This window comes from Myiozetetes cayanensis, unplaced genomic scaffold (genome assembly GCF_022539395.1).
Source record: "Myiozetetes cayanensis isolate MyiCay16 unplaced genomic scaffold, myiCay2020 scf15, whole genome shotgun sequence".
Classification (NCBI taxonomy): domain Eukaryota; kingdom Metazoa; phylum Chordata; class Aves; order Passeriformes; family Tyrannidae; genus Myiozetetes; species Myiozetetes cayanensis.
Genome location: NW_026087159.1, coordinates 14,158,204 through 14,184,012, shown reverse-complemented (window position 1 = coordinate 14,184,012; position 25,809 = coordinate 14,158,204). Strand labels below are relative to the sequence as shown.

The 25,809-nt window shown below is 46.3% G+C and overlaps 1 protein-coding gene across 1 annotated transcript; it reads right to left on the bottom strand.

Annotated features, from left to right (window-relative positions):
- Positions 1 to 849: 849 nt before the first annotated feature.
- TAF1 (TATA-box binding protein associated factor 1) lies at positions 850 to 25,641 on the bottom strand. Its single transcript, XM_050310957.1, has 39 exons — positions 25,495 to 25,641; positions 24,625 to 24,742; positions 23,950 to 24,066; positions 23,171 to 23,290; positions 22,516 to 22,589; positions 21,128 to 21,346; positions 20,476 to 20,694; positions 20,132 to 20,333; positions 19,723 to 19,836; positions 19,245 to 19,412; positions 18,090 to 18,217; positions 17,875 to 17,982; positions 17,266 to 17,439; positions 16,992 to 17,165; positions 16,779 to 16,883; positions 15,844 to 16,044; positions 14,866 to 15,007; positions 14,177 to 14,307; positions 13,573 to 13,653; positions 13,004 to 13,153; positions 12,741 to 12,860; positions 12,410 to 12,585; positions 11,444 to 11,685; positions 10,104 to 10,311; positions 9,663 to 9,828; positions 9,282 to 9,493; positions 8,929 to 9,037; positions 8,670 to 8,768; positions 7,889 to 8,066; positions 6,841 to 6,908; positions 6,337 to 6,459; positions 6,105 to 6,197; positions 5,944 to 6,028; positions 5,369 to 5,436; positions 5,169 to 5,285; positions 3,788 to 3,886; positions 3,424 to 3,574; positions 2,452 to 2,629; positions 850 to 1,445 (listed from the first exon to the last, which is right to left on the bottom strand). Exons 1-39 carry the CDS (start codon positions 25,618 to 25,620, stop codon positions 1,229 to 1,231), a joined length of 5,580 nt encoding a protein of 1,859 aa, XP_050166914.1. The 5' UTR covers positions 25,621 to 25,641; the 3' UTR covers positions 850 to 1,228.
- Between the last annotated feature and the right edge of the window lie 168 nt (positions 25,642 to 25,809).

The following is a 25,809-nucleotide window of genomic DNA, read 5'->3' as shown; positions in this document are numbered from 1 at the left end:
AACTGTGTGCAGCCAACGCGGCTATCCCTCCGCGCGGAGCGCTGCGCCAAAGGCGGCGGGAGTGCGCGTGCGCCGCCGCCACCCCCTCAGGCAGCGGCACCGCCACACGTGGGCCCGGACACCGGGACCGGAGCCCTGAGGGGACACCGGGACCGGAGCCCTGAGGGGACCGGGGCTTGTGGGGACACCGGGACCGGAGCCCTGAGGGGACCGGAGCCCTGAGGGGACCGGGGCCCTGAGGGGACCGGAGCCCTGAGGGGACCGGGGCTTCAGGGGACCGGGACTTGCGGGGACACCGGGACGGGAGCGCTGAGGGGACCGGGGCTTGCGGGGACACCGGAGACCACCGAGGCATCAGAGCCCCCCAAGACATCACAGCTTACGGGGGAGATCGGAGCCCATGGGGACACCAGGGGTTATGGGGGCATCAGAGGTTTTAAAAAGCACACCGGAGGTTACGGGGACACCGGAGCCCACCGGGGCCATCAGAGCTAAGGGGACACCTGCACTCCCTCACCGGGGCGCAGAGGGACGGCAGCAGAAGCGTCTGTGCCTCGGTTCAGGGTGTATTTCCATGGGCTCTGCCAGCGACACCACCGGGACTCCGCACACAGCCCCGGGGCCTGCACGTGCGTGCCCGGCTGGCTGAAAATGAGGGGTCTCCGGTGAATTTGGCCTCAAAACTGCCAAATTCTCATTTCTGGAACTAATTGCCACTTAAAAGTAGGGCAGCTGTTTTGGAAGTGTCGAAAGTAGGCAGGCAGTTATCAAAACCACTCAGGGGTGAGACATAAGACATTGGATTTGTTCTCCCAAAGAGAAACCTCCCCTTTATGAAGTGAAAATCGCTTTATACTTGTTTATCAACAGCAGGTGTTTTATTCTGAGCAGGCTTTTCTTTTTCCTGACAGACATGAATGTGTCTGACTGGCCAGTATTTCTGAGGAATTGTTTTACATCTATAAAGACTGAACTGGATCTGGATGCTGGAGCTGGTCCAGGCTACAACAAGCCAAGGCTTCAGCAGAGCACGTTTGGCTAAAGCTTATTTTTCACCGTTCACTCCACCCCAAAACATGTTTTATAACCAATTAAAACATTATATGAAAAAAAATTAATCTGCTCGTTAACACAGTCCGCGTTCCACTGTTCCTTACACCAAACTGGGACGAGAGACATTCAGGAGCCAGGAGTGGCCCAGGACAATCACCATCTCAGGAGAGGGAGTTCATTCATCTGAGTCCAGGTCGCTGTCTCCCGCGATGGAATGGAAGTCCTCGCTGTCTTCCTCATCCTCAGACAGATGGACCTGACTTAACACGCTTGGCCCCGAGCGCTGCTGTTCCTCCTCCTCCTCCTCTTCGGAGATCTCGTACCCTCCGATGCTGCTGAAGCTCGTGTCTCTCGTATTGGATTTGGGGTCTGGTTCTTCGTAGCTGCCGTAACTAGAAGAGAGAAGAGAGCGATTTCAAACGAGCTGCTGGTACCAACAATTCTGTATTTAACTCCTGAGAAAGTCCCTTGGCTTGCAGTGCTGTGAGCACTCAGAACCGCTGTGCGCTTCAGTTCTTTCTAAAATAAAAAAACCCACACCAGTTCTCCGAGGAAATTCAAGTATCCCCACCCCACTCTGATACACTCAGGGCAGGAAAACCAGATCACTCCAACACCTTCTGTGTGTCACCTTCACTGCAGACAGAAAGGCAGACAGCCCGTTCTCATCATCCTCTGCAGCATTTCCAGCTGACTACTGTCAAGGTCCTGCTGGACTAACCATTGCCTGCCAGCACAATTACCTGTACAGTTATTAATTAGGCAAATAGCAATAACAGCATTAAGGGACTGAATTCCCCAAGTAGAAAGAGAACAGAGAATCAAATAACTGACACTGCAGAATGCCCAGAGAAAGAAGAGTAGGTTGGTATCCTCTCAAATGCAAAAAATTAAAGATGATATTGCTGTAATTGTCCAATAATGGAACTCCTTCTAAAATACAGAATATGCATATTCCTATTTTTCTGGACTTCAACGAAGCAGCTGTGTTTCAAGTCAGGAGATTTTCAGAGAAGGGGAAAAAAAAAGTCAATCAGCTAAATCATCTTTTAACTTCAAATCCATCTTGTAGTTTCAGATAACTTGTAAAAACCTTTATTTGCCCTGCTTTCAAAAACCACTGTGTACAGGATATCATCTAACTTACAAGATGGAACTTACTTTTTTTTTCCTTTTTTTTAATTTAACTAACAATTTTATTAGTGAAAATCTAGCAGCAGAACCAAGGCAGTAAGTAACAAATTGCAATTACGGTAATTACGGGTGCAACAGTAAAAACAGTCACAAAAGAAAGAAAAGATGTGCAATGTTCTTCAGCTGTTCATGACGAACACTTCAAAAAACTTGAAGGGAAGGGGTTTTAAGAATTGTTTTTAAAAGGTTCTCAGCTCTAATTACCTGATGTTGCTGTCCTCCATAACGTGAGATGTCTCCCCACCATCTCCTTCGTAAGACATCATGCTTTCCTCGTTGTCCATGCCCATCCTCGTGTTCTCTTGGAGAACATGAGGCTGTTTAGGTCTCACCGCATTGGGCTCCACGTCTGAGTCGCTGCCACTCTCACTCAGCTGGATGGCTGTGCAATAAACCAGCGTTTGGTCACAAATAAGAGGTTTGTTCCACACCCACTGTCTTTGTTTAAAGGCTGCAGTGCTGACTGTGGGGAATGTTTACAACGCAGTGTCTCCACCAGGGACAGGGAAGGGTATCTGGGAGGTGATACCACTTACTGAGTGCCCAATTCTGATGTTATTCCAAAGCAATCCCATTACCACCATTACTCAAATAGTCTTTTGTCTTATCTACTCAGAATAATTCCCCTTTATTCCCCCCTAATAATTGTCAGAAGTCATTGCTAAATGCCATTATAAGCTTTTCTGTGTGACAAGTCTGCAGTAAAACAAACGATCTGAAGGAACCTCTGTACCCCTCTTCCAGTTCTTGATAACACTGTTTTAACAGTAACATTTAACAACCCTGCTTCATATCAAAATAAATGTTGGGCTTTATTACTAAACTGCCCATTCCTGGCTCTGCACACCAAATCTTACTCCCAGGCTTTTCAGAACCACTTGCAGTTTCACTTCATGAAATACAATCAACAAGATTTTGTCTTAACTCTGCTTTCTTTCGTGTCCGTACTTAGAGTTAACTCCTATTCCACTTTTTGTTTTCAGTTCCACTCATGTTCACCCAGTTTTCTTATGTTGCCCCTTTGGTGTGCCTTTTTGACCACTAAACCACCCCGTTATGTATCCCAATTATGCTCCGTGCTCTATACTGCACGTTTTTGTGACTGGAAGCGTGAGATGAGCTGGGTTAACGAACAACCAGTTCCTATTCAACCTTTTATAAAAGAAGGACACTCACATGAGAAAGGATTGTCCCCCTCTTCATCACTCCCATCATCATCATCCTCTCCATCAGACATAAGCAAGTCTTCATAGAGGACACTGGCCTGGGGCTGCTGGGCTGATCCTTCTTCCTCATCAGCAAGGTCACCATCCGCATCTTCCACCTCCTGGGTCACACAGAACAGGGATGGTGAAGATCCAACAACATATGTGCATTATTTACCACGCTGTCCACTCTGAAATGCGCCCTCTTTTCACAGTGCCAACATTTCCAAACAGCACTGCAGAGCCTGAACGAGCACCGCTGTGTCTCAGGGTGGCAGACACAGCAGGCAAGTCAGCACGCAGACTGTGGCTGGGATTTCGGTAAATATACTCACTGGGGCCGGAGTCTTGGGCTTCCCATCATCATCCTCATCAAATCCTTCGATATCTACGTCAGAGTCTTCCTCTCCCAGCCTTCCTCGCCCCTGGCGCATCTGAAGGGGAGCACAAACAGCAACAGCTCTGAGGAGGGACATCAGCCAGGGCTGTGGCTGACACCTGGGCCACAGTGCTGGAACTACTCACAGCCAGCTCCCCTTTGCCTGCACTGTTCAGAATAGCTCTCACCCCTTTCTGGTACCTCCTTCAGTCTCGTGCCTCCTAACCCTCTTCATTCTCCTGGTCATTTATTTTCATGGTCATTTTACTGCTATTCCCTCTCCTCCAACTTTTTTTTTTTGTTTAATACAGAATAAAGACTAAGAAAAGAATATTCTGTGGTTAGTGAATAGAAAAATTACTGCTCTGCAATTGGGACGAACAACACAAAGAAAGCTTTGCTCTGTCTTCCTGTAGCACAACATCTGCATTTTTACCATCCAGTTATCAGCACAGAGATCTTTCCCAAGGCTTACCGAACTTCAACTGTTTTTCCAAATAAGCAAAAGGCACATCTCAGACACTGGGATGACATGCCCTACTTTACTAGGCAAATTCCAAAGGCAATTCTATTTTTCAGGAAATAACTTCTCATTCCTGGAGGAAGTTTTTTACTGACGTTTTGTTAAAAACAACCAAACAGCCCGAAATAAGAAGAATTACTTTTTAAAAAAAAAAGCCTAAATAGCTTACAAAACTTTGCCAAACTGTAAACATTGAAAAAGCAGCCCAGCATTAATTGTGCTGCCAACTTGGTCTGCAAGACATACAAAATACCTGACACAACTGTCTGCTGTAAATAATGATGACGATGAAAAAATGTTATTTTCCATTAGAACCGGAATAAAGAGATGTAAAGAATCCCAGCAATGAAGGCAGAGTTGTACTTTGTTGACCATATCAGTCCTTTTCTTCACTCAGCAATAAGCCTTTCCAACAACACCACCGCCAGACAGCTCCTTGGTTTCTTCCCAGCACTAAACTATCCATGTCTTTTCCTCACGTTCTCCTTACCTTTCCACTGCTCATCTCCCAAGGGTTTCCAAGTGTTACACTTGCACAGCCTTCCAACCAGCACTCAGCTGGACCTGACTACAGAGCTCACCTTTAGACCACTTTTACAGCTTCTGTCCTAGAGAGCTCACTCCCTGAAGCATCATAACCACTTCTCACACTTGTTCTTAAAAAATAACTCTTTGCACACCATCTAACAAGGCACTCTACTAACAGATAGGCTGCAGGCAGATGGAGAACAATAAACAAAGAGGAGCCTCAGGATCAAACATCCATGAGGTGAAACTAAAGCAACGAAAGGGAAAGCTTTGCTTGGTCACTTGCCTGTGGGGTGTAGGGCCCAGGGGTCATTGGATCAAGACTCTCCAGATCTGCCTCCTCCAGTGCTGCCTCCTTAGCAGTGGAGATGTCTCTCTCCAGTTGAGTCAGGTGCTCGTCGTACTGAGAACAAAAAAAGCTCGCCGAGGTTGCAGAACAGAAAATTCAAACTTCCAAAAAATACCCCAGTAAAGTTGCCCACGTACCTCAGCTAAAGTCTGATAGCAGATGTTCACAATCTCCTGGGCTGTTTTTGTGTACTGACTGTCTGGCCCTGGAGGAAGAAACAGATTTCTTTATGCGTTTCTGATCTTTGTTTAATTCCAGCTGCCTGGTTTTGGTTACACAGCTCTCACAGGCTCCTGAATCCCAACACCTTCTGATGTAAGGGGAAATACAAAGCAGGGTTCACACTCGGCTAACACAGCACAACCAGTCTGTTCCAGCATTGAAAGCATGATTGATTTAGGACACAGGAAGGTTGTAGCCTGTCAGTCTCAAGGAAACCCCCAGGAACAAATCACTGAAGCAGAGATGTGTACTGAACAAGTAGAACATCCTCCCCAAAGGTAAGTGCCCCATTCTACACCAGGTGGTGAATAAAGCTTCATGTGACAGTGAAAATGTCACGGTTCAAGCCTGTCTTTTCTCAGCAGAAAGGAAAACAATCATCAAGTTCATCATTCACAGCTTCAGGCTTCGACACACTTTGACAGCACAGGTGCCCAGATGAATTAATTAATTCACAAAAGGCAGCTGAAGCCTTATTTTCACCACCTACCATTGTACTTGATGCTGTTGGCAAGGATGAGGTTAACATCATCCAGGAAAGTCTCTCTGTTCTGGTACTTGTGTTTGGAGATATTCTGGAAGAGATTGGTCACCCAGTCAGTAACCCAGCCTAAACATCTGTCAAGGGGCTGCACAGCTCAGGCTACACACCTTGCGGATGGTCTCCAGATCCATCGGGTTAGCAATCACCTTGTAGTAATCAGGAACAAACTTCTTGTTAACTGGGTGATGGAACGGCCAAGACTGAAAGAGAGAAAGCAGGCAGGTTTAGAGAGCCTCTGTGTAGAATTTTTTACAGTTTCAGCTACAAATGTCATAAGGCAAGTCTCCACCACTGATTAAAACTTTCATAATACACGGAAAGTGTTTACAAGCTACGTACATCTGGAACTGCCATCATCTTCTGAGTGACAATGTTATCCAAAATGAAGGAAAAGGCCACTTGATCATCATCATCCAGGAGGGGATTAATTGCTTTCTCTAATCGAGCCAGTTTATCTTCCTTCTGCAATAAAAGTGGGGAACATCAGTGGCTGACCCTAAACCAATAACTGTTACATCATGACACTGTGACCCAGAGAGACTCTCAATCACCTTTTTATGAAGACACTTGTAAATAATGGGGGGGGGATAATAGCCAGGATATAAGCCTATATACAAGATGAAGTAACTAGAGGGAAAAAAAAGCACCTATTTTTTTCAGAAAGACTCCAATGGGAACTGTTTAAAATGGTAAAAATTCAAATTCCTCCTGGGGCAGGAGAAAAGAGTTCCCTTAATCTTCTACTGCTCTCCCCAGAGGCCTGTGTTTTGTTATACACATGCTCTACCCTCAGTGTTCAGCCAGCCCTGACCATTCTGATCACAACTCATTCACAAGACTTGCCTCCTTTAGCTTCTCATCACACAGGTCCAGCATGGACTGAGAAATCTGGGTCAGGGAGTGCTTTGGCCCTGCAAACACACACAGCAAGCACAGCCTGATGAGAAAGGCCCATGTCACAACATGACTTCACCTTTACTCCCAGAGCACCACTGGCTGTATTTCCAGCACAGCTGGGAGTACATCCTCCAGTATATTTTATTTTCAATACCCACAATTATTAAAGGTTAGTACGGATTTTATATGAGAAAAGGTTATTTGCAGCAAATATCCACACTACTGGTGTACATTCTGTTAAGGTTTGGAAAGCTGTGCCAATGGAAGATTGGCCTCCAAGCCCTCCACCTTTGCCAAACATTCACAGTGCAAATCACCAAATTTCTGTTTCCCTGACTAAATCCAGTCAGTGAAGCAGAACTGCTAAGGAAGGCAAGGTGGGCATTTAAGGAATATTCAAAAACCCACAGCTTTAAATAATTTCAGGACTCCTCAGACATGGAAGCAAGCGTTTGCAGCAGACCTAGGAAAAGATAAATCTTATTTATTAGGATAAATCAGGGATTTAGCTGTCAAAATAATAAAGGAAGCAGTAAAGACACAAACCCAGTGCTGCCAGTGTCACCCACAATGCTGCACAGCCCAGGGAGACTCACTGTTGAATTAATACATTTTGGATGAAGACCTTTCTATCAGCAGTCAGAATAAAGCTGACCCTCAATGAATCAGCACTTTTCCCCAGCAGATACAAGCTCTACTGCAGAATCTATGCTTTTTTTTTTTTTTTTTTAAACTAGCTTTCATTCATTTCTTTAAACTAGTTTCCTGATCTTCCCAAATGGGGAAAAATTTATAGCGACTAAGGACCAAAATATGCAAAATCATGGCAGTAAACCCTACTCAAAGCTGCACCTCCAAGGCCCTGCACTCAACAGGTGTGAACTATTCCTATTTGTATCGAAAGATTCACTCTGCAAAGAATGAAAACACTGTTTTGCTTCGTTTCACCCTCTGGAAAGGAGACAGGCAGGACACAATTTCCCTGTGTTTTCACCATTGTAGGTTGCACTGTTCTTCACAATCAGCTCCAGGTGTTCCCTGAACTCCTCCCGGGACGGGTACTGCCTCTTCCGGACGTTTTCACGCAGGGTCTGCAAATCCATGGGCCGGGTGATGATCTTGTAATAATCCTTGACAACTTTGGGGTTCACAGGCGTATGGAAGGGGTATGTCTGAGGATGACAAGAAACAAATGCTTATTAACACCGTGCCAGCACAGCCAACCTCGGTGTAACCTCCACAGCTGAAGGGGCACTGATGTATAAAACCTTTAAACAAAGGTATTTTTGGTTGCAGCACGGAAGTCAAGAAACTAGACATTAAAAATCTCGTTTCAACTCCTATCTTCCATTTAATCTTTTGATATTGCAAGTTTCTGGTAAAATGCGGTCAGAAGGAGCGAAGCACAAATTTTCTCCAGTGCCACATGTATAAAAAAAGCCTCACACACTGCTCCATCAAATTGCATGTGTCTTGTTCTGGTTTTGTTGGGAAAAAAAAAAAAGTTTTAAAAAAAATCACAGCCCAGCTTTGAATATTTGTCCACACAAAACTATCCAATGCTACTTTCTACACAGGTATTTTAATCCCAAAAAGATCCTGAGATAGTTCAGGAAATACTGCACACCACCTGTGTGTGCAGGGCAGGGGGGACAGGGGTTGGCACACCCCTCACCTGAGAAAAGCCTGGCCCGATTCTGGTGTCTACAACACAGAACCCACTTCAACCACACTGCTTAAGACACAGGGGTTTGGGTGCCACAGCTTAAACTTACATTAGGAAGATCCCTTATGTCATTGATGATGCCCTCCAGGATGGATGACAGCGTCACCATGGGGTCTGTTCGCCGCCGGTGGATGGATTTGTGGGGACGCTGAAGAAGTGAGAGGCAGAAAAATTGAGGCAGTTACCAGATGCAAAAACTCCCAGAAATCCTAGGCCATTTAGTTTAGTGGTTTACTGGGCAGGACCTGGCCAGTTGGTACAAAGAGAAACAGAGGTGCTGCAATCAGCCCAGTAACACCTCCACTCACATTCAGATAATCACAGTGAACTGTCGTCCCCACTCGCCGCTTCTTCTTTGGAGGGAGCTGCTGTTTAGGAAACTTCAGGACCAGTGATTTCCTGCGAACCTCATCAGCACTGGAGACAAAGAAAAAAATCATAATACTTTCTCCAGCCCTCTTGTGAATCAAGACCATTTGTCCCCCAGTATTGCCTCTGGTTCCATCTGCCTTAATACCAAATGCACAATCAAAATTCTGCAGTAACAGTTTATGTAAAGCCCTGTCACTTTATTCCTGTGACGAATATACATGAGTGTTCTGCATTAAGCTCTAAATTGGTTTTTCTTAGTGTTCATCAGTATCTCTGCTTCCTCCCTTACCTCTCAATCAGCTGTTTTCCCAGGACAATTTTTGTCCCTTCTACTTTGATGAGTTCTTCATTATCATTGTGAATGACTGTTTTTTCCAGCTCTTCCTCCTGCTCCTCTGTCATTGCAACGGGATTGGAAGGTGGAGCATTGGTTTGGTAGTAGAGAGGGCAGAACTTATTAGTCCTCATATGCCCAATGGCACCACATGCTCCACATTTCAGCTGCAAAAATATGAGGAAGGTGACAGATCAGAATCCATACATGAGCTCCTAGTTTAGAGCCAAAATATCATTAAAATACCCTAATGAGACCTTCAGTACATCACTAGAACGGGAAACTTCTCCAGTACCCCAAGACTTTCTGGCATGCTTTACGTATGGATGTGCTTACTTTCAAGTCTGGACGCTCTTTCATTTTCTTGGGCTTCTTTTCTGGAGGGCCCTTGAGTTTCTCTTTCTCTTGGTTCCGTTTCAGGCGCCGTAACTGCTCCTGGATCCTGCGCCGCTCCTTCCGCATCTCCTCACGGTGCTGCTCATCAAACAGAGCAAACTTTCGTCTGGGGGGAAAAAAACACAAAAATACAGCTTTTCAGCCTCGCTGGTGATTTACCAGGTACTCCTCTGCCAGGTCTACCACTGCACAAAGTTCATAACAGCCTCCAGATGGAGAGCCATTAAATCTCTCTCTCTCCACAATTACAGTGCCCAGCTTCCACACTCAGCTGTACATTCCTTCATTTAAACAATATTAATCAAACAGGCTACAGGCCAAGTTAAAAAGGGGGTTAAAAAAACAGAGGGGGAAGAAAAGAAGAGATCACAAAGGTCTTACATGAACTCTTCGTCCTTGGTGGTCCGTATCCGGCAGTAGGCGTCGATGACCGCGGGTTTCCGGACCGTCTCGCATCTCACGTATTCCTTCCCATCCTCGTCTCGGAACGTGCGGTAGATCTTGAGGCGCCGGCCAGTGGCAGAGGAATTGAGGCTGGTTACAGAGGCAGTGTCATCATCCTTGTGAGAGCTGGCTGAGGCTCCTGAAGCTGATGCCACAAGAGAGCGTTTTGTTTGATTTTTTTTTTCGCCCCCCATGTAGAAACACCGTTGTTTAAATACAGCAGATAAGTGTTGGCTTGAAAACTTCCAAGACATAAATTAAGGGAAACCCAAGCAACAGAAGTCTTCCCCTTGCTTGTTCATGTTCTCTTATCACGACGTGGATAAAGGCGAAGCAAAAGTAAAACACTGAATTATCCACATGGACTGTAAAGCCAGAAGAAACATCTACAGCCAACAAGGACCCACAGGTATTTAAGGACAACTTGCAAGGCAACTGCAACATGGCCCTGAAGATAGATTATAGTGGTTTCCATCATAGAAACTGGCAGAAACTGATGGTCAGCTCTTATCCAGTTTTCCAAGGAGCATTCCAACCAGTGAGCAGGCCTTGCCTCATGTGCCCACAGAACCCTTCCAGCACTATTCATAATTTTGGATGAGAGGTTTTGTTCAAAGTAACACTGGATACATCACCAGGAAGTCTTCCACATATCCCTTACTAAAGCATTCCAGTAATTAATTATCTACTAGTGATTTATTCCCAATCTGGGAATAAATGGCAACAGTATCAATCCAGATGCAACAGAGCTCAGCTTTGCTCACACACGTGCAACAAGTAACTGTGGTCATGAGCACTGTCACACAGACAGAAGTTCATTCACAGGTCAAGCATTTTACCTGCCAGTTGGGGACATGTCAAGTTCTCTGCTGGAATGCACTTAAAATAAACACATCTGCAGGAGATCCAAGGCTGGCAGCTGCCCAGTTACCCCCAAAGACACTGGCAGAGCCCACGGTGCAACAGACACTGCTGTCAAGCTGCAGGCTGTGCCTATCTGTTCACATTCAGAGCTGTGTTTACACGTAAGACCCAATTAGAGAACCATAAGCTGGTTGCAGGAACTATTTGTGAACACATCTTGAGAAAAATACTGAAAAACAGCTCCACCCCAAAGAAAAAAAAAGCGTTCACTGCATGCAGCAGTGAATATCTAAATAAACAGAGTAAGTAAGGAATCCACACTCTCTTGAGAGGCCAGGTCAGGACATTGTCCAGCCTGACACGAGGTTCTGCATCCCTTCCCAGGCACAGTTGTGGTGGTTGCAGTTACTTACACAGCCCCTTTTTGTCTCTCCTGTCCTTTTTGCCCCTCTCTTTGTCATTGCCACTGTCTTCTCCCAGAAGCATCCTCTGCAATTCCTTTCGTTCCTGCTCTTCTCTTTCCCGAGAGAGCTGAGAACTGGTTTTCTTGTTCTGTAACATGTTCTCAATATTCTTGCCCATCTCTTCAAAGTCACTGTCTTCAGCTGAGCTGCTGTCTGTGTCTGTTGACAGGATCTCGGTGGATTCCAGAACCCTGAAACAGGAGGCACCTTGAAAGTCAGTCACTGTTGCCCCCCACTCAAATAAAACATAAAAAAAGCAGCCTGAAACCTTCCTAGAAACACAAAGGTAAAAATGATGCAAAAGCTTGAAAATGAATGTTGCAATTCACTACTACAAGAACAGGCATGATATATTTCTTTCTCAGTTCTCCTTGTAATCCCCAGGTCAAAAAAATCAAATTGTTCCAAGCCCATCTTCTCCAACACGTTGATCTCTTCTTCATCAACAGTACTATATTCCCTCACCACTCTCAGGTCCTGGGCCAGAACAAGGAATAATACACAAATTCTTCTGGCAGTTCTAAAGAACAGGACATAGAATTGGTAGCTGCTACCCAAGACAGAGATGGCAAACTGCTCATAACAAAACAGAACAAAAAAAGAGGGAAGAGAAAAAAAGGAAGAAAGGAAAGAGGGTGGTCAACTACTGATCTGGGGAACAGCAGAATATCACAAGTGGCAGACTATGCAACTTATTCTACCTTTCCAAAAGGTTTGTGAGAGCAAGATGGATTAAGTCTGACCCCTGAGTTTCTATTTAACAGCCAAAGGCCTCTTTCTCAGTGCTGTATTTTGTGTGCCCAAAGAGCTGAATCAACATCTACCTATCAGTGAGCCCCAGGCACGCACAGTGCTGGACTTGTAAGGTGGGGACAGGGTGGGGTTCAAGGCTGTGAACATCAGATAAGAACTTACTTATTCTGTAAATCAAAGATGCGCTGACACTCCTCTTTGTACCTCTCCTGATGTTCTGCCACAGAGAACCGAGAGCCACGTGCAAATTTGCTCATAGGGCCTTCCCCTGAGCGAGCCTGCTCCGTGGACATCGTACGGACCACATCGATCACCTCCCACCGGGACAGCTTCTTTATCTGGGAACAGGAAGGCACAGACACACCTGAGGGAGCTGACCGTGGATCTCAGCTCCTTCCCACACCAGGGCAGAGCAGAAACCTGTATGTCCCTTTCACCACCAGCTGCTAAACCCACGAGTGAAGCCTGGAACCTGCTCCAGGTGCCCGCTCACCTCCTCCTCAGGAACTCCAAATTTACGCAGAAGCTGTTTGGCGTTTTTGAGAGAAAGCCGGCGCAGATCAGCGTCTGTCCCAGTCACTGTCTTCTTCACTGGCTGAGGCTCTTTATCATCCTGTTCAGAGAAAGATTCAGCCTATTCATGTCATCACATAGCAGCCTTTCCCGGGCTCATGTGCTATTTTCTCTTCCCTCCATTCCTCCCACGTGACTTTCCAGTTATTGCTCCTCGGCCAGCCCGGCCTTGGGAACTGTTACCTTCTGCTGGGTCGGTTTGTTTGGAATCTTGACATAAGAAAAGCCTTCACCACAACCAGTAGGATCTGCGACACCAGTCACTTCCAGGAGGCACTTGCCCTTCATGGCAGCAATGAAGGCCCGCGTGGTGTTCCACGGAGCCGTGCGCACCTGCCAGCGAGGAGGGAAACAATCACAATCCTGCCACATCCATGGGGAATTCCAGGCTTTTAATTGTGGATTCCTCCAGTCATACTGAGAGCTTCTCAGCTGACCTAATGAGAGTGAATTCCACTTCTTGATCCTTCGGTTTGCCCCGATAAAACTCCGGTGAATAACCAGAGTGCTGACTCACAAAAGGCATTTGAGGCAAAAAGCCTAGTCCTGCAAGGGCCTGGCACGAAGGATCCCCAAAGATACCCCACAGACAGGTATAAGCTGGCAGCAAAGTTCCCAGGAAAGCTGCCAAGAACTTCTGAACCACTGAATCCTACTTTAAACACGTCCTTTCAATATAAAAGCCTCGTTTCTCTCTGGCCATGCAGATTTACCTATTGGCAAGCATACTCATGTATCACTCATGTTGGTACCTCATCATCAATCTTCATTTGGAAATCCTCTTCATTCTCCTCTTCTGGTGCAAAGAAGGATTTCTCCCCGTAACCTGCATCCTGCAGAGAAATATTAGGGAAAAAAATGAGGACTTGAAGTCTTAAAAAGGTTACTGGAGAGAGAATTAAAAGCACCTCTGTGGAGACTTGTCATGCTCAACAAGCACACTTCCACAGATGGTTGTGTCTAAGATTCACTGTGACCCACAGTATCACAGATGCCAAACTGCCCAGTGTTTTCACAAATTCCATAACTAAATACTGCACTCAACTCCAGAAAAATAATCAGTCTCTCTCACAGCCACAGACTGGTTGCTTTCTGCTGTACAGCTCCAGCTAAAAACTCAGGCCCTTTCTTGCACCTTCCATTTGCTGCCTTTGAGAAGAGCTAATTCAGTGCACGAGTAATAGGTGGTAAGAACAGAGTGTCTCTCTCTTTAAGAACTAAACTCCCTTTTTATGCAGCAGAGAACTTAGCAAGCTGCACAACAGCCAGGGACCTGATTTGCCAACTTCACAGCAAAAACAGTTTTAGGCAGGAGTTACCTCAGCCTTCACAGAACTGCTTGTCAGCACCATTTACCTTCAGTCGCTGCTCAGCTGCAATCATGCTGTAATAGGCACAGCACTGCTCTGGGGACACCATTGCTCTGATCTCCTCCTCTGTTGGCAGTCTGAAATCTGGCTTCAGAACCCACCAGTTTGAGTCCATCCCTGAAAAATGCACAGGTCAAACACTGAGGAGCTTCCCACATGTGCTGGATGCCATCACAGCCCTAACTGTATTTCAGGATTTGGTACCCTGCTGCAAGGCTGGCAAAAGGAGCAAATATGACAAATCTGTGACATTTAGGACCACTAAAAGTGATAGGTTTTTTCACTCCGTGTAAATCAATGCCCTCTAAACTCAGCAACTGTTATATAGGCAAGTTCTCATACATTCATGCTCATTCAATGTATAAACTACACTCCAAAAGCATTTAACCCACCTTTCACTTCTTCACCTCAAATTACTTTTCCCCGTGGCTGGCCTAAAAAGCTTTGTCTTACCATCTGCTTAACGTCCTGCACATTCAAAAATGACAAAAGTCAGGTTCTCAGAGCGCTGCTGGACCCACAAAGACGGGACAAGCTTTTATCTGCACATACATGCTTGCAAAACAACACAGCCACACACAGAGGGAAAGGAATGTGTATGTGCTGGTGTTGTGCATTGTTATTTTACGAGTAAATCACTGCCCAAAGGGTTGACCGAGAGGAAGGTTCCAATACCTGTGCGCTTGAAATCGGCACAAAGCTTGAGCCGCTTGCGGATGCTGCTCTCGGAGTGGGAGGGAAAGGCCTTCTTGATGTCCTCCATCCGGATCCTCCGAGGGCGGTCCCTGCTCTTCCAGAAGAGGCGATAAATAAAGACCTGCAAAACAAAACAAAACCAAAACCCTTCTGTGGCGCCCGAGGAAACGCGACGAACCCGCGGAGGCAGCACAGGCAACGCTGTTCCCAGCGGCTGCTTCAGACTTCCTGCAGAAAATTTCTCACAAATTCACTCTGTAAAGTTTTCCAAGCCACGTTTTTCAGCTATTTTTGAGGAGGTGGAAAAGAAATGTTTGACTTGAAGTTCTGTGTTGTCACATTAGGAACGTTCATCTGTGAACGGCAGGGATTTTCCTGCTCTGCAAACACCTCTTGAGTTACGGTTCTGAATTAAACTGACAGTAAATTACTAGAGATTTTCCTCCAAAATCTGAGTTTGGGGATAGCTATTTGAATGCTCATGGACAGTCCCAAAGCTTCACTGCTACAAGATCCAGGAAATCAGCAAAGGCCTATGAAGCAACTTTAATTCTGTGCTGTGTAATAGGACTGTGATTCTTAATTTAAAGATTCCTTAATTGTCTCTTAGTAAAACCCATGTAACTGTCATTTTATCCAGCACAACCACTTCAAATTCATTCTGATTTCTTCAGTTTCCTACACTTTTATGTAATTTCGTAACCCTTTGTTTTGTTTAATAAAAAGCCTCTATCATATACTTATCAGTCAGGATGCAATTAAGCAGAAGCAGCATGTTATAAATCACTGGCTAAATGACAACCAAAATGTACAGTTAATATCCAGTTCTTGAAGTGCTCAAGAAAGCAACAAAGGGAGTCATAGCAGGATAATGAGCTTCCCAAATCAAGGCTGTCCACCTGAGGTCTGTGCCATGGGCTTTCCCCAAAGATCCCCAAGCTGTCTCTTCTCACATACCTGCAGGAAATCTCTGATATGGGTGTTGGCTCGTTTAGAGTTGGGACCAGGAACTTCATAAAGTGGGCACTCCTGACCAACTACAAAAATATCCACTAGTTCTCGGATGTAATATCCTTGGCGTGTCCGGATGATCAGAAAATCAGTTTCAGGCATCTTGTGTAAATAAATAGGGGCCCGGAAAAGATTGTTTTCAAATGCCTGTTGAGAGAAATAAAGTTTGAAAGTCGAGTTTTGATCAAATTTCCTGTAATTCAAGCTACAAAAAAAGAGCTAAGAAGAAAGGGTTCGCTGCAAGGGTATCACTGACATCACAATCTATGTAGATGTGCACTCAGAAAACTCCTTGTTTATGCAGGGAGCAAGGACTGAAGACTCTGCCCAGGAGGCTGCAAGAACCTAACCAGAAAAGGAGAAAGCAGCAGAGTTCAGCATTTAAAGGTAAAATAGTTTAAACCAGCACCAAGGAGTGGAACTGGCATCAAACAGACAACTAGCAGTGCAGTTCTCAGGAAGTACATGTAAAATTTTGCTCATGGATCCTGGACCATGATAAATCCATGTTTTCTATGCCCTCCAACACCTGTTTACTGAGCTCCCCAACATTCAAGCAGCTTTGGCCTTCCACTCAGTAATCTCTAACAGCATTTCTAATGCCATTACCAAGCAAAGCATCAAAGATTCAGTTCCTGCAATTCCTGCCATTCCTACAACAATTTTAAAAAACATACAACACAGATTTTTTTTTTTTAAAAGAAAGCTAAGAACTGAATTATTATCAGCAAACAAAGAGGTGTAAACTGGAAATAAAAAAGAATCTGGTCTTTTTGGAAGCTGAGCATTATTTGTGATTTAATAAACAGGGTATGTAATAGGCACTCTGCCTATCACTCCGAATTCAACTTAGTCTGTAAGCTCATGCTTGCTTTTCTCACCTGCAGTAACTGGCCTGGATGCAGAGAACCCAGGAATGGGGAAGTGTGACAATAAACAGTCTCTCCATATTTACAGTCTGGAGCTCCTGGATCTTTGCCAGGTTTCTGCAATGTGCAATGAAGGTGCAGTTAGGACTCGGAGAGAGAGAGAGAGAGAGAGAGAGAGAGAGAGGGAAAAAAATCGCTGTCCAGCAGCCAGGTCTGCATACTCACCCTTTTGTAGTAATTTTTAATCTTGGTTGCCATGCCAACCTGCATCATCAGAGGGGCGTTCTCCTCGCTGTACTCGGCCAGGATGAGGTCGCCATCCTTGCCGGTGAGGTCCTGCGGCGTGCGCATGAAGAACATCTCCCCCCCGCCGGACGCCTGGCGCTCCTGCTCCCTCATCTGCGCCGGGGACGGGACAGGGGCAGGGCAAGGCACATCCAACGCACCTGCCGAGCCCAGGGAGCCCCTGGAGACACCAGAGGCGCAGGAACAACCCTACCTTGGCTTTCTTCTTGATGTGCTTCAGCAGGGGCTGCACGGCGTGGGGCCCCGGCTGGGACAGGGCCCCGAAGGAGTATTTCTTCAGCGGGGGCCGATGGAACTGCCGCAGCTTCATGGGACCCATGTGGGTGGGAAAGAACGGCTGGCGAAGCTCCACGGCTGGGATGGAGTGCTAGCACAGGGACAGGGTCTGGGTCAGCAGTGACAAGCATCATCTCCAAACCAAATCATCCTCCTGCCCTGTTAAACCTTAACCTAACAGAACCCAGCCACACCTGCAGGCATCGCAGCAGTAACACCAGTGCACTGAAATTCACTTTTCACACACGCTGCCTTCAGACAGGACGTGCTTAGTGCCATGTATTTCCCATTTAATACTCTCTTTGTGTAAAGAGATGGATTTAATTTTACTATTTCAACTGGTACCCAATGAGAGGATCTTTTTGTTAACTAGGAACTAAATGTAAAGCCTTTATCCCTATGGGTGGGAGAGAAGTTCATTTGGAATTACACACAGTTTTCCCATTACAGAAGATGCTGGAGTCAGATGAGGTTTTAGAAGAAGTCACTGAAACCTCCTACTCCAAGTGAACTTCCCTGAGACTACCTGAATGATGTTGCCTCCAAAGGTTCCTCGAAGTCCCTGCTGTTTGGGGTAGTAAAACTCATCATTGGAGAGGTTCCAGGGATCCTTCACCTCTGGCTGAGACATATTCTAGATCAATTTTAAACACAGAGAAAGAGGTGTGAAAAAAAACACCAAACCAAAATCACTCCTTCCTCATCATTCCCAGCCTGCAAGATGCCAAAGCTCATGCTGACCTGCTGTGGCTCTTCCTTGATGACACCTGTTTTTCCCAACAGGATTCGACTCTTCTTTAGAGAAGATTCTTTCTTGTTCTCCTTGGATGGAGAGTTCAAAGTCATTTCTTCCTTTTCATCAGGAATTTCTAAAAACACAAACAATTTCACTTTGTAGGGCACTTGTTCCCCTTTTTTTTGCACCTCACCCAAAAGAGATTCCTGAAAAATTCCAGGAAAGCGGTGTGAATTTTAAAAGTTAGCAATTTCTGAAGGATAGAATCCCCAGGGCCTGGTGACAAGGGCTTGGTAAATGCTATTATCAATTCTGTGCACAGATCACACTATGCAAAATAACTATGGGTTCATTTTGTTACTATTTATACAAACATCTGCAATTCTGTGCTGTATTCCAGTCTTGGAAAGAAAGCACTGTGAGTCTGCTTGTCTTGACTTTAACAAGCTCAAATTAAGACTGATTTTCAGGGTTGCTGGCCAATACCAAAACATTCCAATCAACACATATTCAAATTCTTAGAACTAACCCCCTTTCCTGAGGAAGAAAATGCAACCCAGGCTAAATAAAAAAGTACAGTAATATATGCTTATCCTTATTCAGGGATTCATTCAAATTTCAAATTAAATCACATTCGAGTCAAACTCAGCAGCAGTTTGCAGCAGCAATGAAAGTGATGAGTGGTATTACACAACTCCACTGCTCCCTGTGCCATTAGTGCAGTCTGAAAGAGGCTTAAGGAATCTGCTTCTTCAGGCTCTGAGCACGAGCAATGACGAGAATGGCACGGGCTAGTCTGTGGTTTACTCCTTTACCAACATGCACGCCAGGAAAATAAGGACAGTCACTTCTAAAACACACCATGAGTCAGATGAGCTAAGTTAAATTTAAGTTTCAGGGCATTCATTTTTGCTTCCCCGTTAGTGATTTTAATTTGGGAGCTGGAAGTACACAGCACACCACTGAAAGTTATTAGAGTTGCTGCCTCCTGCTTAAGCCTTTGATTACTTGCAAATTATCTTCAAAAGCCAGAGCAAAGGAAGGCCTTAAGTATTGCCCCAGTTCATTTACTTCCACTACAGTGTGATTATAAACCCTTGGCTTCCACTTCCCCTTGTCTTCTCCCATTTGAGTCAAATCCCTGGATGCCACAAACCTACCCAGAATTATGTTTTCGTCATTTGGATCAAGTGTCAAGACGGGGGGATCCAAGTAGGTTTCCATTGCCTGATCATCCCAGATGATATTGTCTTCCCAACGACCATACACCAGCTCTTCATTGTCAATTGGGAAAATAGAGTACCAGGGCTTGTCTTCATCCAGGGAAACTGCAACAACCACAAGGTAGAACCCTTGAGAGTTTTACACACAGCTTTGGCAGGAAGCTATTTCAGAGCCCATCCCCACATCTTATTCCCTCAACCTTCCCCATCTTTCAGGGGCTTTCTGAGGCAGGACCTCAAAAAGGTGAAAGAAAACACATCTTGGAAGCAAAGAGGAAGCAGAGCCCCAAGTCTGAGCTTTACCAACACCTGAAACACAACCCCCAAGAATGAAATAAGGTCTCTAGAAATTTCAGAGCAAACAAGTAGCCTTTCTACCACAGAAATGAGGGCAAAAGACTGATATCCTCATTACCTTGCTGTTCAGGGGCCTTTTCTTTGCACTTTGCTAGACCCAGGACTCCTGCTACACTGGGCTTCTGTGCTAGTGGAATTGGTGAATTGAGCAAAGAGCCACTGCGGTTCAAACCTAGGGAAAAGGAAAACAGAAGTAAGGTTAGCTTGAGTGGGAGGCTCAGCTATTCCACGTGGAGAGAAGAAAGCCAGAGTTGGTCTGGGTTGGGGTTTTTTTAACAAAAGTTACCCACTCTGGTTTTGGAAAGAAACTGAGAGTCTCCGAATTCTGAGCAGAGCTGTGATTTTGCCAAAAAGCATTCCCTGACAGGAAGAATTATGTTCTGCATTTGAGACATGGAATTGCCCATGTACAACTGTACTACATGCTGTAGTTGAGCAAGTAAAATTCGTACCAGACCACTGATTACCTTGCTGGGCATTGTATGCAGTGGCATTTCTAGTCATGCTCGATGGCAGCCAGCCTGCCAAACTTGCACGCTGTGTCTTAGTCCCCTTGTGCTTGACATCCTCTCCATTCCAGATGACATCATCTTCCCACTGGAGCTGTGTCACCATAAGGAAGTGCTCATCAGCTAGCAGATCATCCTTCTCCTTCGTTGACTCCGAGTCCTGGAAGGAAATAATAATAATTGCTGGAAGACCCAAATTGACTTCATTCTTTCAAACTAAAGCAGGAAAATTCCAAGTCTCATTTTGCACGGTGCACAACTGTCCACCAGCCCCACACACACCCCCTCAGTTCCCCTCTCACCCCCTCATCTGCGTGTCCTTTAACCTCCTGCTCGCTCTTCTCCTTCAGCTTGAAACCGTAATCAAATCCACTGCCATCCTCAGGGATGCCCAGCATGTCATACCAGAGCTGTGCGGGGCCGTAACGCCACTCTGCCACCTTGGGCTTTGTGTCTGTCACTTTGTCGATGTCACCAGTCGACTGGGAGAACTTGGACTCCACGGGTGCCATCATGGTAATCTGGAGCACAGCAAAGGGGGGATGGTTACATGGATGCTCTATCTAAAGTGTCACTAAGAGGTTTCTTCCTTCCAAGTTTCCCAGCTTTATCCTTGTAGAAGAAAAGCCTAAGAAGTTCTTTGCCATCCTTACTATCTGCCTTAAGAATGTTCTGCACTTAAGACTTCCAAGAACACAGAGATTTCTTCTTGACACAAAGAGGATAAGCTCTCCTATTGATCCTTTACCACGGGTGCAGCCTTGTCAGTAAGAAGCAATCACCTGAAGTCACTGACTAGTATTTGGAGAAGAGCTGCTGCACAGCTGGAATAAAGCCAACCCTGTTCTCCAGTTCTGTTCTGAGGGAAAAGCTCTTTCCTCTACAAGTGGCTGTCCAATCCACCACTACCCCCAGCACCAGCTGGTGACCCTCTCTAAGTCTCACATATCCCACCTCATCATCTGAAAGGCACTGCTCAGGAGGCGGAGGAGCAGCAAACTCATACTCCCAAGGAGATTTTCCTTCCACTCCACTCTCAGCCACAACTTCACCCTCCTGTATCTGCACTTCTTGGGCCAACTCCCGATGCTTCTTCTTGCGTTTCCTCCGGGCGCTTCTCCAGACCGACGGGACGTTCTTTCCGGGGCCAAAGAGACGCAGGAAACGCAGCACCTAAAGCGGGAAAAAACGAGAGGATTAGAGGAAAAACAGAAATGGATGTATTCTTAATCTCAAATGCAAAGAAACTCAGAGAGAAGAAAGGCTGCCTTTACATATTGGGCATGTGGTTAGATACCACCTGGAAATAACTGATTTTCATTTTGAACAATCCACAATCTTCAGAAAGACCGAGGGAGGTTGAAGAAGAGTTGATAAAATTATTAGCAAGAGGAACAAGCTAAAAGAGAGTTATATAAAAGTAGAGATTTCTTAAGAAAACAGATAAATAACAGAGTCCAGAAATAATACCCTTATTTTTATTTCATAGCACCTCATAATGTAGTTGCCCTATACTGCATTCCTCCAAAACCTGCACTAATGACAAACTTCCTCTTGTGCTCCTTCTATGGTTATGATTGGTAGTTTTAAAGCACTTACAAGTTTTTTAATCTAAGATCCCTTGTAAAGAGGAAAAGCATTATTCTGTAACCAACATTTAGGAAACAGGAATTGGAACCAAAGATTTGCACAGAGTCATCCTATTGATATTCCCTGTTTGACAGCTATAAGCTCATCTTCATCTTCCTTCTCCTCCTACCTTTCCTCTCCTCTTCACAGCTTTAAAACTTTCAAAATAATTATCAAAATACATTGACCACATTTTATATTTGGGAGCACTTAGGAAAGTCTGGTAATGAATTTGCTTTGTGCAAAACCCAAGCATTCTTTCAGCCAACTTGCTATTGAGCTGATTTCTGATTTACACTCAAAGGAGTTTTGAGGGAAAAATTAAATAAATGATACAGATCACAAATTGTTTCAGGAAAAGCACACCCAGCTCAGGAGAGAAGCAGCAAGTATTTGCCAAAAAAGTCAGAAAGCAGGCAGATCAGCACTGGTTTTTAATCATCTGGCAAAATATCAAACCAACAGGCCTGTGGTCTTACAGAACAGCAAAACATTCACATCCTGATCTTACAGGATGCTTTTTAAGAGGTGCCTGCAAATGGCAGGAAAAGCATTAAATATTAAGCAACCTGGAAACAACAGTACACAGAAACTAGAGGAAGTATTGAGTGAGCAAGAATATGTGATTATTTAGTACATACCCTTAGCACTGTACAATTCACACTTAGAGGGCTTACATGACACACATCTCCTCCACGGATCTCTTACAATACCTTGCCTGGCCGAAATTCTGGGAAGAGCTCTGTGACACTCGGCAACTGTTTGGTAGCATCTCGCTGCATGACTCCTGCAAGAGGAAGGGTGAGTTTGCCTTCCTTGGATTCTGCCTGCCTGGCTTCTTGAGGTCCCATCTCTGACTCAGAATCAGAGCTGCTGCTGAAATCCACCTTGTCGGAGGCAGCAGAGGAAGGAGCAATGATGGAGGGCAAAATGATACCGTCTCCACCTTCAGATACTACAATAGAACAAGCACCTTAGAAACAAAACAGGTCTCCTCCCTCTCCCCTAGCATAACCCCATAATGCCACATCTACTGTTTATACCAACTCATGCAAAAGTTAAGCCTTTGCAGGTGCAAGCAGTACCATTCTGGCTTAACCTTTCATTTTATCCTAAGTGTTCCAGGTGCATTGCCCAGCCACAACTGAGAGGAGGAGATAAAAAAAAAAAGCAGTTTCATGGTCAATAGTGGTATTTCAACAACACAGAACTTCACCCCACCTTTCACACAATCCTGTAACATCCCACCTCAGGGCAAGCACTCACCTGCAGGCAGGGCTGGGATGACGGGTGGTCCCTGCTGCACAGCAGCCCTCGCTTCCTTCAGACACTCACATTGCCAGAGAGAAGAAGAAAGCCCTCACTCACCAGTGGCGGCTGCATCCTTTTCATCTTCTTTTTTCCCAGGTACTGGAGGTGGTGGTGGCGGCGGCATCAGCTTGGAATCGATATCTTCACAGTCGGCATCGTAATCGTCCTCGTCTTCGTCTGATCAGGGAGGAGACAGGACTGCTTATTAAGCAGATAATAAAAGGAAACCAGGCACCCTTTCCACTTATACTATCTCAAACCTGTCCCAACCTGATGGCAAGGACACCATTCTTATCTTGCAACTAGATGCAAAAGTCATACCAGTTCAGCTTCCTGCACAAACCCATTTGTAAGATGGGAGTTTAAGAAAGAGTGAGAAGGAGGGAAAAAAATAAACTGACATAAAGATGCCTGAAGCACTTAAAATATATATGTATATATCCTGCTATCACCTCCTTTTGTTCACACTTTGCAGAGCAAATAAAGCTACTAGAGAAGAAAAGTGTGGTTAAAAACCCCATTCACCTTTGTGTCCCACTAACCACAATATGCCACCAGAAAGATTAAGGGTAAGGCAGCTTTAAGGAATATGCAAAGATTTAGCATTTGCACCAAGGGAAAAGCTGCATGTCTTTGAAAGTCTCTTCTAGGCCAGACAGTGATACCTGGGACCAACAGAAGAACCAAAGTGCCTTCTGCAGAAAGTCATCTCAGAAAAAAACAAACAACAAAAAGAAAAGTAAAACAGAAGAAAGAAATTGAGGTGACTCTCTTAGGAAACAGGACCATATTTCTATCTTTGAGTAGCTCCAAGAGGCACTAGATCCCCCCTTTACCTGGCCTTCGAGCTGGCTGCAGGCTGCCCATCGCCTGCTTGTACCGCCGGCTCTCGTCCTCTGCCACCTCGGTGATGTCTGAGTAATCAACAGCATCTTCCGTGCTCTTCACCCAGCCTAGGGAGAAGAGAAGCCTCGTCACACAAAACCTCACCCCAATGTATGTTCCTAACTGCAGACTTCACTAAGTACATGTGAATCCTTTGCTTCCTTCACTTGGAGGAACAAAAAACTCGGTTTCCCACCCGAGTACCTTTCCCCTCGTTCTAACCAGAACTCCCACAGCTTTGAACTCCCCCTAAGGATTGGAAAGTGAACAACTGTAGCACAAGGAACACCCATCAGCAAGTTCAGAAGTTAAGAAAGAGACATTATATCACTGTGTTAAACAGGCTTCTCTAACGCAGGGGCAAACACAGGCTTACTTGTGAAGGAGGAGACACAAATAAAAAACTTAAAAAACTTAAAGCAAGTGTAAAATTGATCAGGAGATACTGAAGCATTCAGTCTGGCAAGCAGGAGAAGGCAAGGCCTTTGACAGAGACCCTCTGACCAGGTAACACCATGACATTCCCTGCAGACCCTGATGAGCCAGGTGCATTTCCTTCTCTCCAGCAAGAGCTCTGACCCTGCAGCCCCCTCTGCTCTTTAACCCCAGGTACCCCAGTGCCAAACCTTCCTCGTCCAGGTGTGCTCCCTCGCTCTCCGGGCTCTCCTCCTCGCTGGCTGTGATCTCAGTGATCAGGTTGCCCAGTCCCAGCACGCCCAGCCCCGCCAAGTGCTTCTTGGATTCCTGGGGAGACCAGAGCTGGCAGGCTCCAGCAGCCAAGGCCAGGCCAGCTGGGTGCAGTCCTGGAGCCCACCCCAAACACCACAGGACACTCTGGCACACCCTGAGCACCCCAGTACAGCCTGAGCACCCCGAGTCATCCTGGTGCATCCCGGATCGCTCCAAGCACCCCGGTACACCCAGATACACCTCGAGCACCCAGCTACAACCTGAGCTCCCCAGCACATACCAGGCCACCCCGAACATCCCAGTACATCCTGGGTTACCCCAGGCACCCCAGAACACCCTGGGTCACTCCAGTTCATCCTGGTACAACCCAGTTCACCCAGTACACCCCAGGTCACCCCGAGCACCCTGGGTCACCCCAGTTCATCCCGGTACATCCTGGGTCATCCCAGTACACCCCAGGTCACTCCGGTACATCCCAGCTCAGCCCGAGCACCCCGGTATAGCCCGGGTTATCCCTGTACATCCCGGTTCACCTTAGTACATTACAGGTCACCCCGAGCACCCCGGTACACCCTGGGTCACCCCAGTACCTCCTGGTACACTCCGGTACCTCCTGGTGCACCCCAAGCACCCCAGCACATCCCAGTGCACTCCGAGCACTCTGGATCATCCCTGTACATCCCAGGGCACTCTGGTTCACCCCGGCACATCCCGGTACACCCCGAGCACCCCGGCTCACCCTGGCTCACCCCGGTACATCCCGGTACACCCCGAGCACCCCGCCTCCCGCAGCGACACGGCCCTACCTTGTCGAGGACACTGTCCCCCTCCAGCTGCCCCGCCTCGTTGATGTTGCCGAAGAGGAACCCGGCCAGGGAGAAGGGCTCGGCGCGGCCGCCGTCCCCATCCTCCTCGCTCTCCGAGTCCGACATCGCGGCGCGACCCGGACACGGAAACGGGGCTGGCCCCGCCCCCCGGACGGCCCCTCCCCATAATGGCCCCGCCCCTTGAAAGACCCCGCCCCCTGAACGGCCCCACCCCTGCATGGCCCCGCCCCCGAGCGGCCCTGCCCTGCCCCGCCCTTCCCCAAAATCCCCTCCTTTAGTGCCCTCTGGGAACCC

Bases quoted from the DNA above. Each gene is read 5' to 3' on its own strand.
- TAF1 (XM_050310957.1), bottom strand. From the start codon at position 25,620: ATGTCGGACTCGGAGAGCGAGGAGGATGGGGACGGCGGCCGCGCCGAG. The intron at 8,769-8,928 runs GTGAGTGGAGGT...TCACTTCTTCAG, and splicing joins TTCACTGTGATTATCTGAAT to CGTCCCCACAAATCCATCCA. The intron at 5,286-5,368 runs GTACGTGGGCAA...TTTTGTTCTCAG, and splicing joins GCTATCAGACTTTAGCTGAG to TACGACGAGCACCTGACTCA.